Genomic DNA, 23,882 nt, shown 5'->3' with positions numbered 1-23,882 from the left:
TCTTTCAGTGTCAATGTTGACAGTGAATTCCTGAACTGTAATACTAGCAATTTAGAGATTACGAGCGTCCCTGTCTGTAGAAATTTTAGCTTCTGTTATTTCTGATGAGTACTACACATTACCTCTTTTCCTTATTACAACATGATCAAGAGGAAATGCCACATTGTCAATTGTTGTGGATCTAAAGGTGATGATGACGGAGAGCTAATTCTGTCAGTTTCTATTGGTGGCTCCGATTCAGAATGTCCGGAATCTCCAAACAACAAGTCTGGGGTTTCAGACAAAAGCTAATTGGAAGTTCTAATCCAAACATTGGAAGTTCCGATCAGTCCGAATGTCTGAGACCTCCTAAACTCGATGGGCCTTTTCAAATCAAAAGTTCCCAAATTGGAAGTTTAACATCCACCAACGCGTTGAAGTCCGGCGCCACCTGGGCCTCTGACATCCTTGGGGCTACGGCTGGTGGTATGGGTTTGGTCTTACCAAACAATTCTCTGGGGTTTCGATTTTTTTATTTTATATTTAAAAAAAATTCACAACTGTGTTTTAGAAAACCATTTCCAAGATTAAGCTTAAGTTTGAGTTTGAGTTTGAAAAGTATTTAATAAAATGTGCTTAGAAAAGCATATATATTTTCAAAATAGCTATAATATATTCTGCTAAAAGTATGTTCAAAATTTCAGTTGAAAATGGTTTTTAAAAATATTTGTTTTTGTTATTTCAAAATTTGATTGCAAATTTTTTTTAAATGATCAATTAAAAATAGAGTTTAAAGAGAATTTCTAAAACATGTTTGAAAAAAGGAGGAAACACTCAAAATTATTTTAATTTTCTATTTTCAAAATTATTTATACAAAGTCTAAGAGTTTGTAATAACTTTTAAAATACTTTCAAATATCAGTTGGAAAAGTGGTTAAAACCCTGCGTAATAAAAAGAAAAGCTTTTCATTGCCCTCCCCCCTTTACTCCTTTGTTTTGGGCCTGCCCCAGCTTTTGGCCCAAGGTGCGGCCCGCTCCCTCTGCCCGCCTCCTCAGCACAGCGTCAACAACCGGGCCTCCCTCAGCTCCTTACTCTAGCATGCATATCTCTGCTACCTCATGGGACGTGCAGCAGCAGCAGGTTGGCCGCCGTTGACCGCAGCGCCACCCGGCTCCCCTCCGAGAAGTCCGTCGCCATCCCCACCACCCACCTCTCGCCCTCGCCGCCGGCCATCTCCTCTGAATCCTCTTCCTCTCCTACCGCAGAAGGCGATGGTGCACTACTAGAGAACAGACTTTAGAACGATGTCCCAATTTGGCATTAGCCTCGGCATTTTTTGCCCCCGGGACTAAAGGTCCCTGCCCAACGGTCGTCCGCGGGGCAGGGGCCTTTAGTCCCGGCTGGTATTACCAGCCGGGACTAAAGCTTTTAGTCCCGGTTTGGGTGGTGCCCCGGGAATAAAGATTAATCTTTAGTCCCGGTTTGGACCCCTAACCGGGACTAATAATCCCGGCCTATAATTCAGCTCATTTCTTCCTCCCCGAGCCCGAGCCATTCCATTCAAACTCACTGCCTCTGTTTTTCAGCTTGCTGTTGTTCTTGCTCTCTCCCCCTCCATTGGTGTTGCTCTTCGATTTTGGAGGTAACAAACTTAATCCTCTTATGTTTTATCAGTAGCTTATCTTATTTTGCGATGTAGATGTATGTGTAACTTTATATGTTGGACTTTATTATGATTTTATATGTAAACTTAGAAAATTGTAGAAAATCCGTACTAGTTGAACTTGCGGACCGTGTTCAAGTCGGCGAGCATGTTCTCTGCCGAGCGGTAACGGACGTCAAGGAGGAGCTTTGATTCTACGAGGGAGAGCGGCAACGGTCGTGGAAGACCGTGTTCCCTTTCTCGTAGAATCGGAGCTCTTCCTTGGCCTAGTACGGTGCCGTCCGGTGGAGAAATGCTCGCCGAGTTGATCACGTAAGCAAGGTCAACTAGTACGGATGGTTATTTATTGAAACATGTTTTTGAGCTATAATTTGATGGATATTTGATAACTTCAGACCTACAAATGTCATCAACAAATGTTACTATCCTCGGCAACCTAAACGTCCGCGAGCTCGCCGATATCGAGCAGGTCACTTAGAATTATTTTTCCATGAAATGAACTACTTAGAAATCATGCCTTTTTTTAGAATTAAATTTTCCATAAAATGAAAAACTTAGTAAATAGTTAGAAAATTATAGAAAATCCGTACTAGTTGAACTTGCGGACCGTGTTCAGCTCGGCCAACATGTTCTCTGCCGAGCGGTAACGGACGTCAAGGAGGAACTTTGATGCTATGAGGGAGAGCTGCAACGGTCGTGGAAGACCGTGTTTCCTTTCTCGTAGAATCGGAGCTCTTCCTTGGCCAAGTACGGTGCCGTCCGGTGGAGAAATGCTGGCCGAGATGATCACGTAAGCAAGGTCAACTAGTACGGGTGGTTATTTATTGAAACATGTGAAATCCGTACTAGTTTTGTTTAAATATATCATTTTAGAAAATATGAAATTTACACTAGTTTGCAAAAATAAGTATAGAAAGTTGATGACAACTGGTACCGGATCATCGGCCTCTTGTTTGGTTGCGAAACGACTGAGGCCAGAACTCCCTCTCATTATCTACGGCAAGTGTAAGCAGAAGATTGTGATGGAGTACCGAGTCAAGAGACAGGGACCCAACAAGGGCCGTGTTTTCTACAAGTGCCCGAATCGCGATGTGAGTTTCTTACGCATTTTATCTTTATGGCTAATTGACCTGCTTTTCTTGAATATTTTTGACTAAATATTTTTTGGCTTTAATTACAGTGGGAGGGCAATGGATGCGATGGTTGGTACTGGGAGGAAGATTATGCTACATACGTGCAGAATTTGGGTGCGCTTGAGGTAGCGGCTGCTGCTGATGAGGCAGTGAGCCAGCAGGAGAAGCTTATTGATATTCAACAGAAGAATGATTTGTCTGTTTTAGTTGCGTACGATCATGAAATAATTATGTTACTGAAGTGCATTGTAGTTTTAGTTTGTTTAGTAATAGTTGGGATTGCTTACGTTGTAGCCAGACTTAGTTAATTAATCAACCGTGTGTGTGTCATTTATGTTGTGTAATAAAATACTAAATTATGTTCAAGGTTTTCATAATTTGTCGTGTAATACAGATTATGTCACGCCATTGGATGTACAATGCCGATCGCCGCTCCTAAGACTTTATTGAGGGCTTGCACTATTTCTTAGGTGTGGCCGAGGCAAATAAGCGGGATGGTTTCATGTGCTGTCCATGTGCCCTATGTAAGAATTTAAAGGAATATTCAAGCTCAATGAGTCTTCATTCACATTTGCTTAAGTCAGGTTTCATGTCAAACTATATATGTTGGACTAAGCATGGAGAAAGCGGGGTCATGATGGAAGAAGGTGAAGGAGAAGATTTAGACATTGATGACATTATTGCTCAGTATGGTGCCTTTGATGATACTACAATGGGGGGAGATGAAGAAGAGGTAGCGGTAGAAGATGATCTCGGTGATGCTCTTGGCGATGCCATTCGTGATGCACAACAAGAATGGGAAAGTGAAAAAGAGAAAGTTAAGTTCGAGCGCATGCTTGAGGATCATAGGAAGTTGCTATACCCGACGGCCGAAGAGGGGCAAAAAAAGCTGGGTACAACACTGGAATTGCTACAATGGAAGGCAAAGAATGGTATATCCGACAAGGCATTTGGGAATTTATTGAACCTCATAAAGAAGATGCTTCCGAAGCCAAATGAATTGCCCACCACTACGTACGAAGCAAAAAAGGTTGTCTGCCCATTGGGATTAAAAATCCAGAAGATACATGCATGTCCTAATGACTGCATCCTCTACCATGGCAATGAATACGAGAATTTGGATGAATGCCCGGTATGTAAAGCATCGCGGTATAAGATCAGGCGCGATGATCCTGGTGACGTCGAGGGTGAACAACGTCCTAGAAAGAAAATCCCTGCCAAGGTTATGTGGTATGCTCCTATAATACCACGCTTAAAATGTTTGTTCAGAAATAAAGACCATGCAAAGTTGTTGCGGTGGTATAAAAAAGACCGTAAGGTAGACAATATGCTGAGACACCCAGCTGATGGGTCCCAGTGGAGAGCGATAGACAGGGAATTTCCAGAGTTTGCAAATGAGGCTAAAAACTTAAGGTTCGCCTTAAGTACAGATGGTATGAATCCTTTTGGAGAGCAGAGCACTAGTGATAGCACTTGGCCAGTTACTCTATGTATCTACAACCTTCCTTCATGGTTATGTATGAAGCGGAAGTTCATTATGATGCCGATCCTCATCCAAGGTCCGAGGCAACCTGGCAACGATATTGATGTCTATCTGAAGCCATTAGTTGAAGAACTTCTAGTTTTATGGAACAAACCAGGTGTACGTGTCTGGGATGAGTACAAACAAGAACACTTTGACCTACGAGCAATGTTGTTCGTAACAATCAATGATTGGCCTGCTTTAAGTAATCTTTCAGGTCAGACAAACAAAGAATATAATGCATGCACACATTGTTTTGATGACCTTGACAGTATATATTTGAAAAGATGTCGAAAGGTCGTGTACCTTGGCCATCGTCGATTCCTTCCGTTGAATCACCAAGTAAGAAAGAAAGGGAAGCATTTTAAAGGTAAGCCAGACCATCGGAAGAAGCCTCATAACCGAACCGGGGAAGATGTACTCGCAATGGTCAAGGATGTGAAAGTAGTATTTGAAAAGGGACAAGGCAGTGAATCTGTTCCCAAAGATGCTAAGGGACACGCACCCATGTGGAAGAAGAAGTCCATCTTTTGAGAGCTACCCCATTGGCAAGTCCTAGAGGTCCGCCACGTAATCGACGTGATGCACCTAACAAAGAATCTTTGTGTGAACCTGTTAGGATTCATGGGTGTGTACGGGAAGCCAAAGGATTCACTTGAAGCACGCCAGGACTTGCAGGGCATGAAAGAACGAGACAATCTTCATCCAGAGAAGACAGATGATGGACGTCATTACTTAAGTCCTGCTAGCTACACGCTTAGCAAAGAAGAGAGGGACAACATATTTGAATGTCTAAGCAGCATCAAGGTCCCATCGGGATTCTCCTCCAATATAAAGGGTATAATAAATGTGTCAGATAAGAAATTCCTAAACTTAAAGTCCCATGACTGCCACGTGCTTATGACGCAATTGCTTCTAGTTGCTTTAAGAGGAATTCTACCTCCACATGTACGTCTAGCCACCGTGAAGCTATGTGTATTCCTCAATGCAATTTCTCAGAAGGCAATCAATCCAGTGGAACTAGCTACTCTACAGAATGATGTGGTTCAATGTCTTGTCAGCTTTGAGTTGGTGTTCCCTCCATCCTTCTTTAATATCATGACACACATCCTAGTTCATTTGGTGAAGGAGATTAGTATTCTTGGACCTGTGTTCTTACATAACATGTTCCCCTTCAAGAGGTTTATGGGAGTCTTGAAGAAATATGTGAAAGTCCGTTCTAAGCCTGAAGGAAGCATCGCCCAGGGCTATGGAACAGAGGAGGTCATTGAGTTCTGTGTTGACTTTATTCCTGACCTTGCCCCGATTGATGTTCCCGAATCACGACACGAGGGGCGACTCAGTGGTAAAGGAACTTTAGGGAAGAAAACATATATCGGCATGGAAGATGATTATTTCAATAAAGCACACTACACAGTTCTTCAAAACTCGTCATTGGTGCATCCGTACATCGAGATACATAAGGAGTTCTTACGATCCAAATTTTTAGGGAAGACTGAAGCTTGGATTAGGCGTCAGCAAATGGAAAGTTTCAGTGGTTGGTTGCAAAAAGAATGTCAAGGCGATGACAATATTGATGAGCAACTGTATTTGTTGGCTAGGCAGCCATCGTGGCATATCCTCACGTACCAAGGGTACGAGATAAATGGGAATACATTTTACACAGTTGCCCAAGATAAAAGGAACACCAATCAAAATAGTGGTGTTCGCATAGATGGAACAGATCCAAATGGGAATATACAAACATATTATGGCCGCATAGAAGAGATATGGGAACTAGACTACGCACCTAATTTTAAAGTCCCTTTATTCCGGTGCCAATGGGTGAAGCTGACCGGAGGAGGGGTAACAGTCGACAAAGAGTATGGAATGACAACAGTGGACCTCAACAATATTGGGTACAAAGAGAAACCATTCGTCCTTGCTGCCGATGTGAGTCAGGTGTTCTATGTGAAAGACATGTCTACAAAATCAAAGAGAGGAAAAAACGAAGACATCAACTCAATGATCAATGAGCCAAAGCGCCACATAATTCTTTCTGGGAAAATAAATATAGTGGGAATTGAAGACAAGTCAGACATGTCAGAAGATTACGAAAGAAATGTCCGAATTCCACCCTTCATAGTGAAGAAAGATCCAAGCATCATGTTAAATGATGAAGACACTCCATGGTTACGACAAGATCATAACCAAGGGTCATACGTCAAGAAGAAATTCACTGTTGTGCCCGCATGATACAACGATGCATGTTTAATATATTATGTTTTAGATACAGATATTATGTAATATGTTATGACTTTGACTCTAGTATTATGAACTCTAAATGACTTCAAATTGAAAAGTTTTGAATACCAAGTTTGTGACATAGTTTTAGAAAGTATATATGAGATTTAAGAAGTTGTGACTAGTGTTTGATAAAAATTTCTCAAATGGGAAAATGAGCTATGTAACAATTGTAGATCTTTCTGAGATGATCAAACTTGGTATTCAGAGTTTTTTCATCTGAGGTCATTTAGTGTCTCATTTGAGCAAGTTTGACCAAGTCAAATTTGGTCAAATAAAAAAAACAATACTTTAACTCTAGTATTATGAACTCTAAATGACTTCAAATTGAAAAGTTTTGAATACCAAGTTTGTTAAACTCAAAAAGATCTACAATTGTTGTTTTGGTCAACTTTCCATTTGAGAAAGTTTGGACGGTTCAAATTTGTGATTTTTAAATTTCGACGCCTACAAACTAGTTTTCGGGACCCTAGATTGTCTCAAATTGAAAAGTTTTGAATACCGAGTTTGTTAAGCTCATCAATATATACAATCCTTATATAGGCCATTTTTTCATTTGAGAAAGCTTGAACAAAATGTAGTTCAAATTTCACAAGTGTGTGACATAGTTTTAGAAAGTATATATGAGATTTAAGAAGTTGTGACTAGTGTTTGATAAAAATTTCTCAAATGGGAAAATGAGCTATGTAACAATTGTAGATCTTTCTGAGATGATCAAACTTGGTATTCAGAGTTTTTTCATCTGAGGTCATTTAGTGTCTCATTTGAGCAAGTTTGACCAAGTCAAATTTGGTCAAATAAAAAAACAACACTTTGACTCTAGTATTATGAACTCTAAATGACTTCAAATTGAAAAGTTTTGAATACCAAGTTTGTTAAACTCAAAAAGATCTACAATTGTTGTTTTGGTCAACTTTCCATTTGAGAAAGTTTGGACGGTTCAAATTTGTGATTTTTAAATTTCAACGCCTACAAACTAGTTTTCGGGACCCTAGATTGTCTCAAATTGAAAAGTTTTGAATACCGAGTTTGTTAAGCTCATCAATATATACAATCCTTATATAGGCCATTTTTTCATTTGAGAAAGCTGTAGAACAAAAAATACTATATTTTCTCTATTTTTATAGGTTCAACAAAAAATTCCTGTCAATTTTGGTCAAAAACTGAGAAAAAATTGAAACATTGACGTTACAATAATGTGATAATAAATTTCCTATCGAATAATATTAGTTTTATTAATTTTAAGTTAGAAATATATTTTTGCATTAACAAAATACTTAGTATTAGTAACATTTATATTCTATATTCATAAAAGAAATTAAAAACTTTAGGTTACAAAATTTTCCTATTTACAATAAATAATTAGTTAATCAATAGTATTTTTTAAAATAAATATTGCAAAGTATTGAAGTTGCTATGGAATTAATTGATTAACCTAGTATTAAACAAAAACAAAATCCCAGGCCTTTCCAATTACGCTGGCGGGTTGGCAAATTTTTCAGGGCTTCAGTCCCGGCCTAGACCAAGAACCGGGACTAAAGGGTGGGCGGCAACTTCGGTGCCCGCCAAAAAATACCTTTAGTCCCGGCTGGCAACACGAGCCGGAACTAAAGGACATTTAGTCCCGGCTGGTAAGACCAACCGGGACTAAAGGGTTGGACCTTTAGTCCCGGTTGGTATTACCAGCCAGGACTAAATGCCCTGTAGTCCCGGCTGGACTAAAGGGTCACAAGCTATATATATCGAACGTCTGTTCTGTTCATCTTCGATCTCGCCTCCGTCGCTCAGCCGCCCGCCTGGCCGCGCCATCCGCCGTCGTCGAGCTCGTCTCTGCCGCGCCGCCGTCGTCGTCTACCCCCGCCCGGCCGCGCCATTCTCCAGGCCTACATCGCCGCATCCCGTCTCCGCCGCCGCACCCGACCCCACCATCCGTCGCCGACGCTTCCCGCGCGCCCACGCCGTACGGCCTCCGTCGATCGAACTCGATATGATCTGCTGCTCTCGATCGGCTTTTTTTTAGATTTTTTTTACAAAGTCTCGGCTGTATGTTAGATTAAAATAAGTACATGTAGTTTATTGTTAGTTTTTTAGTTATTTTTAGATAGTTTTTGATATATTAGATTTAAATGTATTAAAATTTAATTAGTATTTTATTTAGATAGTTTTTTTAGATAGTTTTTTATTATAGTTTTTGATATATGTTAGATTAAAATGTATTATCTTACTAGTTTATCTAATTTCATGTTAGATTTATTTAATTGGATTTAGTAATTATATATTCTATTTCTCTATATATATTATATCTAGAGATAGATTCTATATGTATACATATGTACTTAATTATTTCTATATGTATATATACATGTACTTATTTTCATGTGTTGAGAGAGAGAAAATTGTATCTAGAGAGACATTCTATGTGTATCACATGCATATCTAGAGATATAAACATATGCACTTATTTCTATGTGTTGAGAGAGAGAGAAAATATATTGTATCATTCTATGTGTATATATATACATGTACTTATTTCCATGTTGATGAAATATTATGTGTTATTATATTTAATTGGATTTAGTAATTCTATATGTGTTATCACATGTACTTATATTATGTACCATAGTAATTCTATCTATGTGTTATCTTGAAGATACAAATGGCTGCTCTGAATGATAACTTGAGTGATGACATAATGGCGGATATTATCAACGCTGGCACCAATGTGGATGTAGATGACACGAGTCAGTACTTTGCTGATTATGAGGATATCCTAAATATGCCGGTGGTTGAAGATCAACAAATTGTCGCGCAAGAAAATACTGGCGAGGTATATTCGATTATCTATCATCTCTTATAGATGCATGCGTACGTATATTTGTTGTTAATCGTTGTGTTTGTACTCATGTAGCCGGTCTCTGGATCTACATCAACCACCGACAAAAGTAGGAAAGTCCGAGGGCCAAAAAAGCCATTAGAGGGCCGTTTCATAATATCAGAATTCGACACCGACACCGGCAAACCATTGGGACCACATGCTCAGACATATGTCAATCAATGTGGGTTCATTGTAAGGGATAGGATCCCAGTTAGTGCTCGTGAATGGAAGCAGAAGATATCTGCTCCTAATGTTAGTTTTGTATCTGATCGTGACAAGAACCTAGCTTGGAGTGATATCACTCAACATTTCACATTACAAGCAGATGATGCTTTGAAGGAGCTAGTGAGGGATTGGACAATGAAGAAGATGGCAACATTGTTCCAGAGTTGGAAGAAGACATTGTATAAAAAGTTTATCTTGAAGAATGCTACGCCGAATTTCAATGCTAAGGCGTTTGTCAAGTTGGAGTCTCATTGGGATGCCTTCATAGAATACAAGACATCCCAAGACAGTGAGGAACGTGTGATGAGGAATCGGCAGAATGCCCGACAGAAGCAATACCATCATCGCATGGGATCAGGTGGTTATAAGAGTGCTATTCCCAAGTGGCAGAACCTAGAAGCAGAGATTACTGCCAAGGGAATCATACCTGAAATAATAGAGAAGAACTGGCCTCAACGCGCGAAGAATTGGTTCTACGCTCATGGGAGAAGCCTAGACCTAGACACTGGCAAGCTAATTTTCGGCCAAAAAATTGAGAGAGCAACACAGAGACTAGCTCGTGCTAGGGAAGAAGCTGATAGTGGTGTTTTCAAGCCCAACAGAGAGAATGATGAATTGACTTATGCACTAGAGAATCCTGAACACAGTGGTCGAACAAGAGGCTATGGGGCAGTTCCGTGGCTACACGCATTCCCAGCAGACAAGGATACCTACAGAAGCCGCCAAAGAAAGAAGGATGAGGAGGCAGAACGAATCCGTGCATTGGAGCAATTTGTTGACGAGTCACGACAAGCATTGCTTGAATCACGTGAATGAGAAAAATCTCTTGAGGCAAGAATGCAGGAGGAGATCAAGAGGCAAGTGCAGCTAGCAATGAGTCAAATGCAATCGCAATCAATGCCGAGAGTCACCATTAGCCCTGTTGGTCAGATGAAAAGTAGTTGTGCTTCTACGGAGCTGCCAGTTATTCAAGACGACGCTGGGTTGCGCTTCCCTGTTGATGACATTACCGAGCCTCTAACAACATGTGAGCTGCACATTCCAGATGGTAATAATGCATCAATCATGGTGGCTGTCGGGGTTGTATCTCCAATAGACCAAACGAAGACACCAAGAATCCATGGGTCAGTTATTCAACCTGGATATGCTAGCGTCTCGGTCGATAGAGTGCTCAAAGGTTACAGCAATGTTCCTCTTGACATTGAAGGCGGTGATGGGGAGAAGACACTAGGAGAAGCAGAAAAGACATTTATTCAATGGCGCAAACGCTTCATCATCATTCCTGGGGTGCCACCGCTTCCCCTACCTCACCCTAGGTACGAATGAAAGTGAATGAAATATTATTTTCCATTAATTTTCTATTGGCTTAAAAAATAATTGACACACAACTTGTTTTTGTAGCAGGGTCTCCCCCTAGCCTAGCCTAATCATTCATTCCCCATCTCATCACAGCGTCGCGGGGGGCGAGACGACTTCATCCCCACGGCGATCGCCAACTCCTACACCGGCCCCATCGCCTCCACGACGATCTCCAACTCCTACACCGGCCCCACCGCCTCCACAACGATCTCCAACGCCTCCACGCCGGTCTCCACCAACACCGGCCACATCGCCTCCACGCCGGTCTCCAACACCGCCCCCACCCCCTCCACAGCGACGCACTACAAAGACGTCTAAGGTCCCGGCGGCAAAGAAGACCCCGAGAAAAAGAGTTATTTCTCAAGAAATACTTTCTGAAAAAACTGATGAGCAAATAGCAGCTGAAGAAGACAAAAAAGTGAAAGATTTTTTTATAGATACCAAAAAGAAGAGTCAAGCGAAGCTTAAGGAGAAGCCGTACTTTTACCTACCACGAGAGGTGCTGAGGCAGAAGGTCGATGCTCACAAGAAAAAGATGATTGAACTTCGTAAGCCTTCGCCACTATCAGACTATGACCGCTCCCTCGTGAAGTCACATGATGCAGATAAAAAAAGGAAAAGAGCATCAGGGAAGGATGTCCCACAGCTCGGACAACAGAAGCAACCAATGCAAAATCTTGTTGTTGCTAATCAATATGGTTCCAACATAGAAGTCTATCGACCAGACAACTCTAGAGAAGTGTCGGTTCAAGCCCTTAATGCTTTTTTTCAAGATACTGATTTAACCTTGGATCAATTGACGGGCAAAGCTCCAATCCAGAACCTGGAAGTTGATATCTGGAAGACTTATAAATATGGCAAAAGTCTGTACAACCCTGCGGCTCTGAATGAATTGGGTACGTAAATGTACTTGCTCAACAAGTGGTACATGCAGGCGTGTGGCAGGGGTGAGCAGTGGATCTTTGTCAGATTTAGAGACCATCATTACTTCCGTGGCGATGACATCTTACATATTAGTTTCGAAGAATTGCATCAACTATACCACATGGACGCTCTGGACAAATCAATCATTAGCTCCTTTTGTTTGTAAGTGATTCTTACTTTTATTTAATAAACTCACTTCCATGCGTACGTGTATATAATTATCCTCACATGTAACTTATATTTATATACAGATTCCAGATGTCAGAGCTTCAAAGAATACAAGACACCAGTGTTGGCTTCATTGATCCTTATATCGTATTCAAAACCGGTATTATTGTCAAGGAGCGATGGGTATCTGAAGCACAGGAGAATATCATGATGTTCTTCGTGAAGCAGCACGATAAGACAACAATACTTTTCCCGTACAACTTTGAGTAAGTGTTAATAATAATGTAGTCTACACATTTTATGTAATATCAATACAACTTATATGCATGTACGTGTGTGTATAAACCAATGCAGTTTTCACTGGATACTCATTGTCATTGAGTTAAACTTAAGTCGGTTACTAATCTTTGACTCGTTGAGAAAAGAACGGGCACTATACCAAGATATGATAGACATTATCCAGAGGTAATTTCGATCTCTCGCGCACAACTATTATTGAATAGACTTTGCCATAATTTATTAACGATCGTACATTATTGGTCGCACAGGGTTTGGAAAGAGTTTATTCGGCAACATCGTAAGGATTGCAAGGCACCACTTAATGTAGTTGAAATACCAGTAAGTTGTACTATATACACTTCCCCACTGTTTAATTACTATATCGTACTTCAATTTACGTGTGAGATGATGAGAATAATCTTCTTCTCGTACAGTGGTGTTTGCGGCAGGAACCAGGTAATAACTTGTGTGGATACTACGTTTGTGAATTTATCACTGCGCACATAAGAAGAACTCCTGAAGATGTCCTCAGAGTACGTATATATCAATTTTTATTTATTTTTAAATGAATATATATACATATATGTGTATTAATACTTTTCCTTTTATTTCAAATGCAAGACTGAATGGTTGAAACGAAGGGTCATGCAAAAAGACCATCTGAAAGCAGTTCAAGAGTCAATAGCAGGATATCTTCTAGAAAAAGTGCTAAATCCCAACGGCGAGTTCTACTTTGATCTTAAGGAATAAATGATGTAAATTAAATGTTTATTGATATCGTTATTTTCGAGAACAAGATTATGAAAGTGTTGTATATATACATATATATATCTATAATATATATAGTTTCATACTTTATTCGAATATAATAATGCTCAAGATGAGAATTAGATGTAATTATACGCATGCGTGTATTTATATTAGCAGCGTAGAATACGTACATAAAAACATATTATATATTAAACAAATACGTGTAACTGAACTGAAAACAAATTAAACAAAAAAAAAGAAAAAGAAAAGGAACCTTTAGTCCCGGTTGGGGTTACCAACCGGGACTAAAGGGTGAACCGTTACCAACCGGGACTAAAGGATGCGCCAGGTTCGCTCGGCTGGAGGGCCTTTAGTCCCGGTTGGTGTTACCAACCGGGACTAAAGGTCCCTCTTTAGTCCCGGCTCGATGACCCGGGACTGAAGGTTCCACCTTTAGTCCTGGGATCGTTGTCCCGGCGCGGTAACCGGGACTAAAGGCTGTTACCGTCCGGGACAACAAGTCCATTCTGTAGTAGTGGTGGAGCTGGCCTCTGTCATTTCACTGTTAGGAATCGGGCCTATTTGATTCATGCCAAATAAAAGGACACTTGCCACATATGATACTCTATGTGCATGTGTGGCAGTGACAGTAATCCCTGAGGTTGCTATCTGCCCTGTTTGGTTTGCTCCGATTCTCACTGGTGGAGCTAATCATTGCATTTTTTTTTATCTGGTGCTTATATTATGGTACCGGCATTAGATACCAGTAAAGATAAGGTCGGTGAACAAAAATGTAGAACACAAATCTCAGCACAGTGAAACAATATCTCCGCTTCTCCTCTCCTCTTCCGCTGGACAAGAATATGAGAATCCAGCAGCAATTATTAGAATTTAGGACAGCGATGACGCGGTTTTTTTGTGATTATATGCTTGACCTTGACTTAGAGCAGTGTAAACCTAGTAATATTACTCCCTCCGTAACTCCGTTCTTTTTGTCGTATTAACTTTGTCTTAAATTAAATATTTGTACTTGCTTAGACCATTAGATTTATAAAATTATACGTGTTAATGACATATAGTTGATATTTTTAGTTAGATTCGCTACGGCAAATGCTTTCATAATATATGAATTATATGTTGTGAAACTACATGTATTTCTTAAAATTGATGGTCTAATGTGAAAATATGAAGTAAGCACTCGACGAGTCGACAGTGCCAAGTCTGCATCAACCTGCTATTGACTTCGTGAATCTTGAGATCTGCCGGCTCAGTCCTTCGGAGGTGCTCATAGAGGTAGGCTTTACGTACGTGTGTTCGTAGGGGTGAGTGTGCGTGCGTGTTTTGTGCATCAACGTTGTACTGTGTAATTCTCAAAAAAAAAAAACTTGAGACGATTCAGTGGATAGCATCAACACACAGTATGGTTTTCAGTCTCCGTGCTTATTTAGCAAACCATGCACGTGATGCATGGGTCTTACAAGCAAACCGCTGATTGGTTCACATACATACGCAGGCATGCAGAGTCCTGCTGCTGCATATTCTAGAAAACAAAGTAAAAACATCATATGGCACGATAGAGGTAGGACTTGAAGAACCATCACCCCTGCTAAGTACGTATTAGGGCATCCCTGCATCAGGGTGTGTACGTACGTACGCACTGTGGTGAGCTCTGACATATCATGCCGTGACTGGGTCCCTGGCCCGGCCGGCACCGAAACTTCTGCTACCTCACCCATCATCATGCTACATATATATGCTTGTTAGTATTTGCCCTGGTGGCGAGCGTACTGCTTAAACTTGCCCTGGTGTCCGTGCGTGTACTTGTCATGGCCGTAACCACCACCGCCATAGCCGCCGCCACCATATACGCCATAGCTGCCGTCACCATATCCGCCGTGATGCTTGTGGTATGCTCCATAAGTAGCATAAGCACTGGGGGAAGGTGCTGGCACTGGCCACCCCATGTGCGCCTCGCCATAGCCGCCCCCATGATGACCATGTGTAGGAGGATAATAGCCGCCGCCGCCACCACCACCATAGTAGGCACCCTCACTACCCCAACCCGGGTGAGGGTGACCATACGCATATGGCGGCTGTGTTTGAGGAGGGTTGACAACAGATGGAGGAGGCTTGTCGCCCTCACGCTTGGGACTCGCTTTCGGCATGTCCTCCGCCGCTTTATTTGCATCTGGAGGTGGTGGTTCCTGGCCCGGACTTGGAGGCTTGCTCTCTGGCTTCTTGTCCATTGACGGCGGGGGATCGTGTGCCCCATCGCCCCAATCCACGTGACGACGACGAGGAGGGGGAGGGGGACGAGCAGGGTATTCATCGTATGCCCCACTATCACGCCACCCGCCGCCACCACCACCACCATATGCCGATGGCTTTTGAGGAGGATATGATGGAGGACCGTATCCGTATCCGTATGTGTATCCATATCCTCCTCCTCCTCCACCACCACCATAGTGCCCCTGCCCCGCCGCTTGCTGCCGCTTGTACTCGCGATTACCACCCACGTTGAAGGTGTTACCGTTGTTCATATGTTGTTGACCAATATCCCCAAAATTAAACTTGGGCTCCCATTGCATCCCTAATTAGACGACAAAAAACAGTTGCTGTTGACGCTAATATAGAGAGATCTTAGAAAACTTATTAATTAAGCTACGTTCTACAACGAATAATTAATTAATTGATTCATGGGAGATGGTTAAGGGACTTACCCATCTCGGCGAAGAAGCTAGATGAAGCTACTGAAGCTAGCCGACCGGTATGTCCTGGTCTTGGGGATGATGCTGTGGTGTGCATGGAGGACGGAGTAGCTAGCCATATATATAGGCGAGAGGAGGCCGGCAACGGATCCGTACAACCAAACTGACTTGTGGACCTCGTATGCAGTGACTCGCCGGGCTGGTCATCATTAACCACACATTCGGTTCTTTGTTTAATTTGGGTGGAGTGGAGGATAAGCTTTTTTTTTTCTTCTTTGGGTGGAGGATAACCATATAATTTACCTTTTGACTCATTAATTACTCCCTCTCCGGTCCTATATATCTGACGTGCAAAGCCTTATTTCAGATACCAAGACGATTACGGAAGTACGTGCTTCATATTAACTGTGTGCGATTAGCTGCACTGTGATTAGCAGCCACCCACCGGCGGCGAAGTCATCCGCTCATCCCAGCCGCAAAGAACAAATAAAATAATCAGTACTAGTGCATGCAACGCCGCTTCATAGTTCTAGCTCATGCATGCATGCAGCATGCATCCGGCGAGAGTAATGACCAGGCTCATTGATATTCCAGCCCGCCTCCTATTACGGCCAGAATGAAAAACGCTTGCGCGCCAGGTAAATAGGACCGGAGGGAGTATTATCTAATAAAGCTTTTGTGAAGCTAATACCCAATTCCAACGTGGCGTTCCTACACTCATAACCAACTCAGCGAACGATTGGTTGTCCGAGTGTCCGACATATATAGTGTGGGTCCCTTGTTTGTTTTTGCGCGCCGATCTACATGCGCCCACTCCCCCTGCTCACCCCTGACGTCACCACTGACATGGCAAAAAAACCGAAACATTTACTTTAAATTGCTATAATTTCTGAATCCATTTTCAATTTCGTCTACACCGATGTGTTCTACACGATGAGGCGAATAAAACTAGACCCCAATTACATATGTTTCTAAGAATTGTTTCTAGTAACAATTTGTGTGTATTAACTTATGTATAACTTATAGGGATTTGCTAAATTTCATGTGCCCAAATTTTAGTTTTCTTTCATGCGATGGTTATTGCATATATTTTATACCAAAATTATAGTTTTAGTTCGTTGTAATTTCTACAGACACGATCTGCAATTTTTGGTTCCGAGAATTAAAAAACCATTAGACAAAACCACAAATCTGATAAAATCTTATATGTGTTGGCAAAAAAAAAATCTAACAATTTATAATTATTTCTATAGTCAGACAAGGACAAAAATTTGATATGTTATGATACAAAGACAAATAACAAATCAAAAAGTGATGATTTACCTGTACTAATTAGTAGTAAAAGAGTGTTGCCTGAAATAAGCTTAAAATTCAGGCACCAGAAATATAGAAGAAGCGTAACTTATAACTTATTGAATAACTTTTTGCTTGTCGGATTTGTTCGGTGGCATGACTACACCTGCATGGACGTTTCTTTTTCTTTCTTTTTTCTTTTTTACCATTTTTTCTCTTGTTTGTTATATATTTATAAGTAATACTACTTAGTTATTTTCATACATAGTTTTCATATTTCTACTGATATGTTATGATATTAATTTATACATCTAAGTTCTTGAATATAGCTTATATGTTCAATTTTATATTTAAGTCATTCATCAAGTTATATATCTAAGTTATACAAACAAGTTATACATAAATGTTTTGTGTATATTTTTTTAGCTTTGGTAAGAAATTATGTTGATATCTAAGTTATACAAAAAGTTATGCATAAAAGTGCTACGTATAACTTTGTACGTAGTAGGTTATATGTATAAGTTATGTGCATAAGTTTATCAAGTTAAGGATACGTTGAAGTCATGTGTAAAGTTATATGCATAAGTTATACGTTCATTTTTGTTGCATAAGTTAAAAGTTGTGAGTATAACTTTGTAACTTTCAAAAAGAAAGTTGCGGAAATATTTTTCCCAAAAAAAAGAAAGTTGCTGGCATGCCAGATTGTTGATTTGTTGATCCGCGCGTACGCAGCCGAGCACGCAAAAAGAGGATTAGAAACGCCCAACAACCAACTAATAAATATGGAAAAGAGGTGGGATTATTTTTTTTCCAAAAAAGGAAGGAGCGGTGTGTCCAAAATTTGTTCGCCAGGTTCGGTACCAATGAACATTCACTAATTAGCGTGGCCGATAGTGGTGAATGCTTGGGACACGTGCAAGCTAGAAACAGAGGTTTCAAATCATATGTCATTTAAGTTTTTCTAGATACATAGTTCTTTGGGTGGAGAATATATAATTTATCTCTTGACGACTCATTATTACCTAATAATGCTTTTGTGAAGCTAATATATAGTATTAGGAATCTAAAAAAATAAAAGAGTGACAATTCTTTCTTCGGCCAAGCTGCAAAATCATTGTTGCCACCACACCACGTACTCATGTCATGCCCTACTCACCAGAGCCCGTTCATGGTGTGGCTTACATGTACCGGCGTTCGGCTCATCTTTCACTTTTCTTAAACTCTCAATAGGTGCACACAATAGCTATCTATTTAAGTTGAATTAATTTTCTATATAGGATTTATCTTTTATTACACTAGCATTTATTATGGGTCTTGAAAATTACTTCCTCCATACTGAAAAATAAAGTGGTTTTGGACAGCGACACGGTCTCCAAAGTATAACTTTGACTTCTTTTTTTTATTAAAATATTTATCAAAAAGTGATATATGTATATTTTTATGGTTTTCACATTTTCAAACGCAACAACTTAAAAGTTATTCATGATTTATATTCCCAATGTTTGACCCAAGTCTTGTCGAAAACGACTTCATTTTTTTAGTACGAAGGGAGTATTTGATTTAAAGTTAGACCAAGGTTAATTAAATGTAACAAAATAGTTAGCTAATTATTGGTATGAGTACTACATAGCAACAAATTGTACATCTTACTTCACTGCACCTATATATTAGCTTGTGGTTTGTATTACCTATGTATTCTTTTATAAGGCGCACACGTATCCAGATTCAAATTTTAAAATATTTGACTAATATTTTGGCTAATAATTTGAACTATTATACAAGCCTTATATCGTTAGATTTATGATTAAATGGACTATCCAACTATCATAAGCTTATAAACACAAACAATATAATATATAAAATAAATAAATGATCAAAGTGCAATTTATGTGATTGTGTCATGTCAAGCTGTGCCCTAGAAAACAATATTGTAATTTGCGTGCAATGGACGGAGCCTCACAGCCTTAGACAAGTGTAAAGATTCCACACCTCGCTATGGATGGATAGACTAGAATATATATATATATAATCTCGACGACGATGGCCGAATACGAATAGAGCATCAAGAGGCCTGGCCTGGGAAACGTAAGAACCACCTCGAGCTCGGATTCGGAATAGCCACCGTGAAAACAAACCACATGCATCATTCCGGTCCAAAAGCCACCACCACTTCGATCGGTGACCTCCGGCTAAGTGAGATCTTGTGATTGAGTCACGGTGACGGAGACAACGTTAAAGTTAAACGTACAACAAATATCAAGTGGCCTATGCCTATGGCTATCAAACAGAAATTTTAAAAGATACAGCACTAAAAGGTAAGTCGTATTTTACTTGGAAAAAGTTAAGAGTCGATGGGTTTTACTGAGCAGGGATCTTTCCACACATTCATCATTTTCATTTTTTTTCTCGAATACGCAAAATGTTTGCGTACGTTTGTATTAAGATCGATAAGTAGTGAAAGTTACAACAACGCACCACGAACATGGCACACTAAGGGTTGGTGTTATACAATTGGCTCTGTCCTCCCTAGCAGAAGGAGATCATAGGCTATTACTCGCTAGTAATGCTACCTAGCAAGCATCGGCGATCAGACGTGCTTGCTTACGCGGCGCCTCGCCCACTCTCCTTGTGAGTCAGGGAAGAGCTGTCGCATTGCCTCAGAATGCGAGGGGTTAAGCTGGTCGACGAAGATACTGTCCTAGGCATTCTTGGCTGCCATGGAAGGCTTCATCTGTCCGTCGAGTAGTCCCCCATCCACTTCATCACTAGCACCTGAGTGATTCTGGTAGAATCGTCTGGGAGATTTTTGTCTTGAAAGCGGGTGCGCGCGAGCGCACCCACGGGTGTAGCCCCCGGACGATTCGGGTAGAATCATTTAGGGGTTTTTCATGTTTGCCAGCGGGGCAATTTTTTCTTTCGACAGCAGGTGTGCAAGAGCGCACCCGTTGGTGTAGCCCCCGAGCCCCCGTGCGATTCGGGCAGAATCCCGTGGGGGGTTTTGTCAGTGGGCGTGAGTGTGTGCACCTTGGTGGGCATTGCCTCCTCTTTCTAGTTTCTGACCCATCGTTTCTAGGAGCGTGGTCCTAGGCGTTTGGTCGTGGCCGAGCGACTGGGCTTGATGGAGTTGCCAACCAAGGCATCGGGTGCGCCAAGGGATCGTCACGGACCCAGGCGTCGGACGTGTCGAGGGATCAGGCGAGTCAGAATCGTGGATCCAGGCGCTAGGCGCAATGATGGATCGGGCAAGTCGGAGTCGCGGACCCAAGCGTCGGCCGTAACGAGGCGTTTTGAACGTGCTGAGGGATCGGGCAAGACGGACTCGCGGACCCAGGCGTTTAACGTGCCGAGGGATCGAGCGAATCAGAGTCGCGGATCCAGGTGCTGGGCGCAACGAGGGATTGAGCAAGTCGTAGTCATGGATCTAGGCGTTGGGCGCAATGAGGGATCGGGCGAGACGGAGTCACAGATCTAGACGTCGAGTGCGTCGAGGGATCGAGCAAGTCGGAGTCACGGATTCCAGTGCCGGGCGCGCCGAGGGATCAGGCAAGTTGGAGTCGCGGATCCAGACGTCGGGTGCGCCGAGGGATCGAGCGGGTCGGAGGCCCGAATCTAGGCGTCGGCGCACCGAGGGATCGAGCGAGTTGGAGTCACGAATCTAGGCGCAACCGAGGTCAAGTCGAGGTGTTGGGCGTCCCAAGCCCCTAATCCCTGTTGGGCTCAGTAGGGGTCGGTTTTCAGTTTTCGTGCGTTACCCCGTCCGTGGGTTTTCGCAACCAGAGGGGCTGAGCTAACATCGCTTGCCTCGATGGCTCGAGTGACGTGCTCAGTGAGCTTGTTAACGGGCACGTTTGAGTGAAATCCAGGTCCATCGTTCGTGACGGGGTTGGCATAGCCCTCATGTGGGATTTCACTGCTCGTTAACCCACGTCCCGGTAGATGCCTGGGTTGTTCCGGAGACCAACCCGGGTGGCCCGCTGGCCTCCCCTCGATGGAGATTCTATGGGCATGGCTCGAGGTTAGGATTAAATGAGAAGGTTGAGATGACCCTGTTTGCTCTGGAGCAGACTGGGCAAGGGCCGCTCGGGGCTCATCTGCGTTTTCTCCCCTAGCTCTATTTGACGCGGGGCGGCCTTGAGCCCTTTGTGGGTAGGCCTTCGAACCCCGGTCGATCGTTGATCATGTTGAATGAGGCAACTGCCGCTTTGTGACGCAACACGGAGCGTTGTGATGCATTTAACTGCATATGCGATGCTTTGAATGTATGGGACGAATGAATGATTTGTATGAATGAATGTGTGAATGCGTGTATGAATGTATGAATGACAGCAGATGAATGAATGATCATATAAAGAAATAGTGGGGTTTGGTAATGTTACCTTGATGACTCGAGTGACAGGGTTTGAGGAGCTCCTATCGGATATGTCCGATCAGGATCCGCGCTCATCGTTTGTGACGGAGTTGGCATGGCCCACATGGGGTGTCCCTTGGCTCCTCACCTATCTCTCGACATTTGCCTGTGCTGTCCGATTGACTTAGGAAGCCCGTTGGTCTCTCCTGGGCGGAGATCCCGTAGTTGGGCCTTTCCCAGTCTCGCTTGGGAAGGTGGAGGGCCGCCTAGGGGTGGTTGCATCTTGTTTCCCACGCCCGACGTGCGGTTGTGGTGGACCATACCTAGGCCACGTCCCGTTTAACCAGGCGCCGTCTCATCGGGTGGGGCACATGCCATCAGTCAGGGCATGTCCCGCCGTATCCCATCCACATTGAATGGGGGAAGAGAGAGGGTTTTTTGCCCTAATCCCTCGCCTTTCCCCAACTGCTACGCCTTCTCCTTAAATAGGGGAAGGGAGAGCTCGCCTATTCCCTATCTGCTGCCTTTCTTCCTTCTTCCTTCTCGCCAAGAGTGCTTGTGTGCCATGGCGGTTCCTTAGTGAGAGAGAAGGTAAGTGAGGGGGAGAACTCACATATCTATTCATGAATCCGGAGCGTAATGTCGAGCTAGAGGCCATCCGAGGTGGTGCTGGCCGCCTTCGCTGAGAAGGGGCGGCTTCCGCCGAAGGAAGTGGTGTACTGGATATTGTGCGGGCTCCTTTATGAGTGGGGCTTGGAGCTGCAGCACCTCAATCCGATTAGGGTGTTGCACATCGCCGGATTCATCATCGTGTGCAAGGCCTTCCTCGGGATGGAGCCGCATGTGGACTTCTTCCAGCAGATGTTCTCTGGGTGAGCTTTGTCGGAGGGGAAGCCACTTAGGATCATGCTGGTGGGAGGCTTCGCACTGTAGAAGAAACCAAGTGCGTCGGGCTCATACCCCGCATACACCCCCTGTGATTCCAACCGGGGGTGGCATGAGGAATGGTTCTACATTAGGAACCCAGTGGAGGCACCATTCCCGCCTTTCACTAGTAGGAGGTTGGAGAGGCAGGAGAGCTGGTCGTGGGGCCCCGCCAGCCGGTAGAACAAGAAGCTAGAGATTATCGGGGTGGAGCTCCTGAAGTTAATGTGGCAAGGCCTTGATGGGGTGTGGGTGTTACACACCTTGTTCCATCGTTGGGTCGCCTCATTGGCAGAAAGGGCGTAGCCGATGTGGATGTACACTGGCCCGACAGATCCCGACCGCGCATCGCTGGAGGAGCTACCGAACAACGACGTTGAAAGCTCTAGTTTGGTTTTGGTGAATTGATGAAACCCTAAGTGCTAACCTAGTTTATCAAGTGATCATGAGATAGGTAGCACACTCCAAGTGGTGAAGCAAATGAAGATCATAGCATGATGATGATGATGGCATGGTGATGATCAAGTGCTTCGACTTAGAAAGAAGAAAGAGAAAAACAAAAAGCTCAAGGAAAAGGTATATTTTGTAGGAGCTATTTTGTTTTGGTGATCAAGACACTTAGAGAGTGTGATCACATTTAGGTTTGATAGCCGTACTATTAGGAGGGGTGAAACTCGTATCGAAATGCGATTGTCAAAGTGCCACTAGATGCTCTAACTCATTGCATATGCATTTAGGATCTAGTGGAGTGCTAACACCCTTGAAAATATTTGTGAAAATTCGCTAACACATGTGCACAAGGTGATACACTTGGTGGTTGGTACATTTGATCAAGGGTGGTGAAGTTTGGGTGCAAGGGTAAGAAACTCCACCGGTGGAGTGTCCGCCCATAGAGTGCGGACAGTCCGACGGTGCCACCGGCGCCCTAGACAGAAAAGACGAAGGTCACTATGAGTGACCGGACACTGGACTCGGTTGGACTAGAGCGTCCGGTCAGTGGCAGTAGAGGACATGCGTTTCGGTCAAGCGACCGGACACTGGATCCAAAAGCACCAGACGCTGACTGCCTGCGTCCGGTCGCGCTGACTTGGTGGTACAGTGGCTAGGGTTTACCACCGGACACTGAGCTATGCCCGGTCGAGGTGGACCAGATGCGTCCGATCGAGGAAAACTAGTTTTAGACCCTTATTGTACTCGATCGGACGCTGAGGCTCCAGCGTTCGGTCAGTTTTGCCGGAGCGTCCGGTCAGCTTCATAGCCATTGAAAACTGACGAACAACGTTTGAAGCTGGTGACACGTGGCATGCATTAGTGGACCGGACACTGGGTCTAGGGTCCGGTCAGTTGGACCGGTGCGTCCGGTCAAAGCGCAGTGTGCCTAGTGAAGGGGTATAACGGCTCTATTTCGTGGGGGCTTCTATTTAAGCCCCATGGCCAGCTGTGGCTCA

General features: G+C 43.0%; 1 protein-coding gene across 1 annotated transcript; it reads right to left on the bottom strand.

Annotated features, from left to right (window-relative positions):
• Positions 1-14,564: 14,564 nt before the first annotated feature.
• On the bottom strand, positions 14,565-15,951 carry LOC136517967 (uncharacterized). Its single transcript, XM_066511623.1, has 2 exons — positions 15,882-15,951; positions 14,565-15,751 (listed from the first exon to the last, which is right to left on the bottom strand). The coding sequence occupies exons 1-2, from the start codon at positions 15,883-15,885 to the stop codon at positions 14,922-14,924; spliced, it is 834 nt and encodes a 277-aa protein (XP_066367720.1). The 5' UTR covers positions 15,886-15,951; the 3' UTR covers positions 14,565-14,921.
• Positions 15,952-23,882: the final 7,931 nt, after the last annotated feature.

This window comes from Miscanthus floridulus, chromosome 17 (assembly GCF_019320115.1).
Source record: "Miscanthus floridulus cultivar M001 chromosome 17, ASM1932011v1, whole genome shotgun sequence".
Taxonomy (NCBI): Eukaryota; Viridiplantae; Streptophyta; class Magnoliopsida; order Poales; family Poaceae; genus Miscanthus; species Miscanthus floridulus.
The sequence above is the reverse complement of the archived record's forward strand: the minus strand, read 5'-3'. Positions and strand labels throughout refer to the sequence as shown.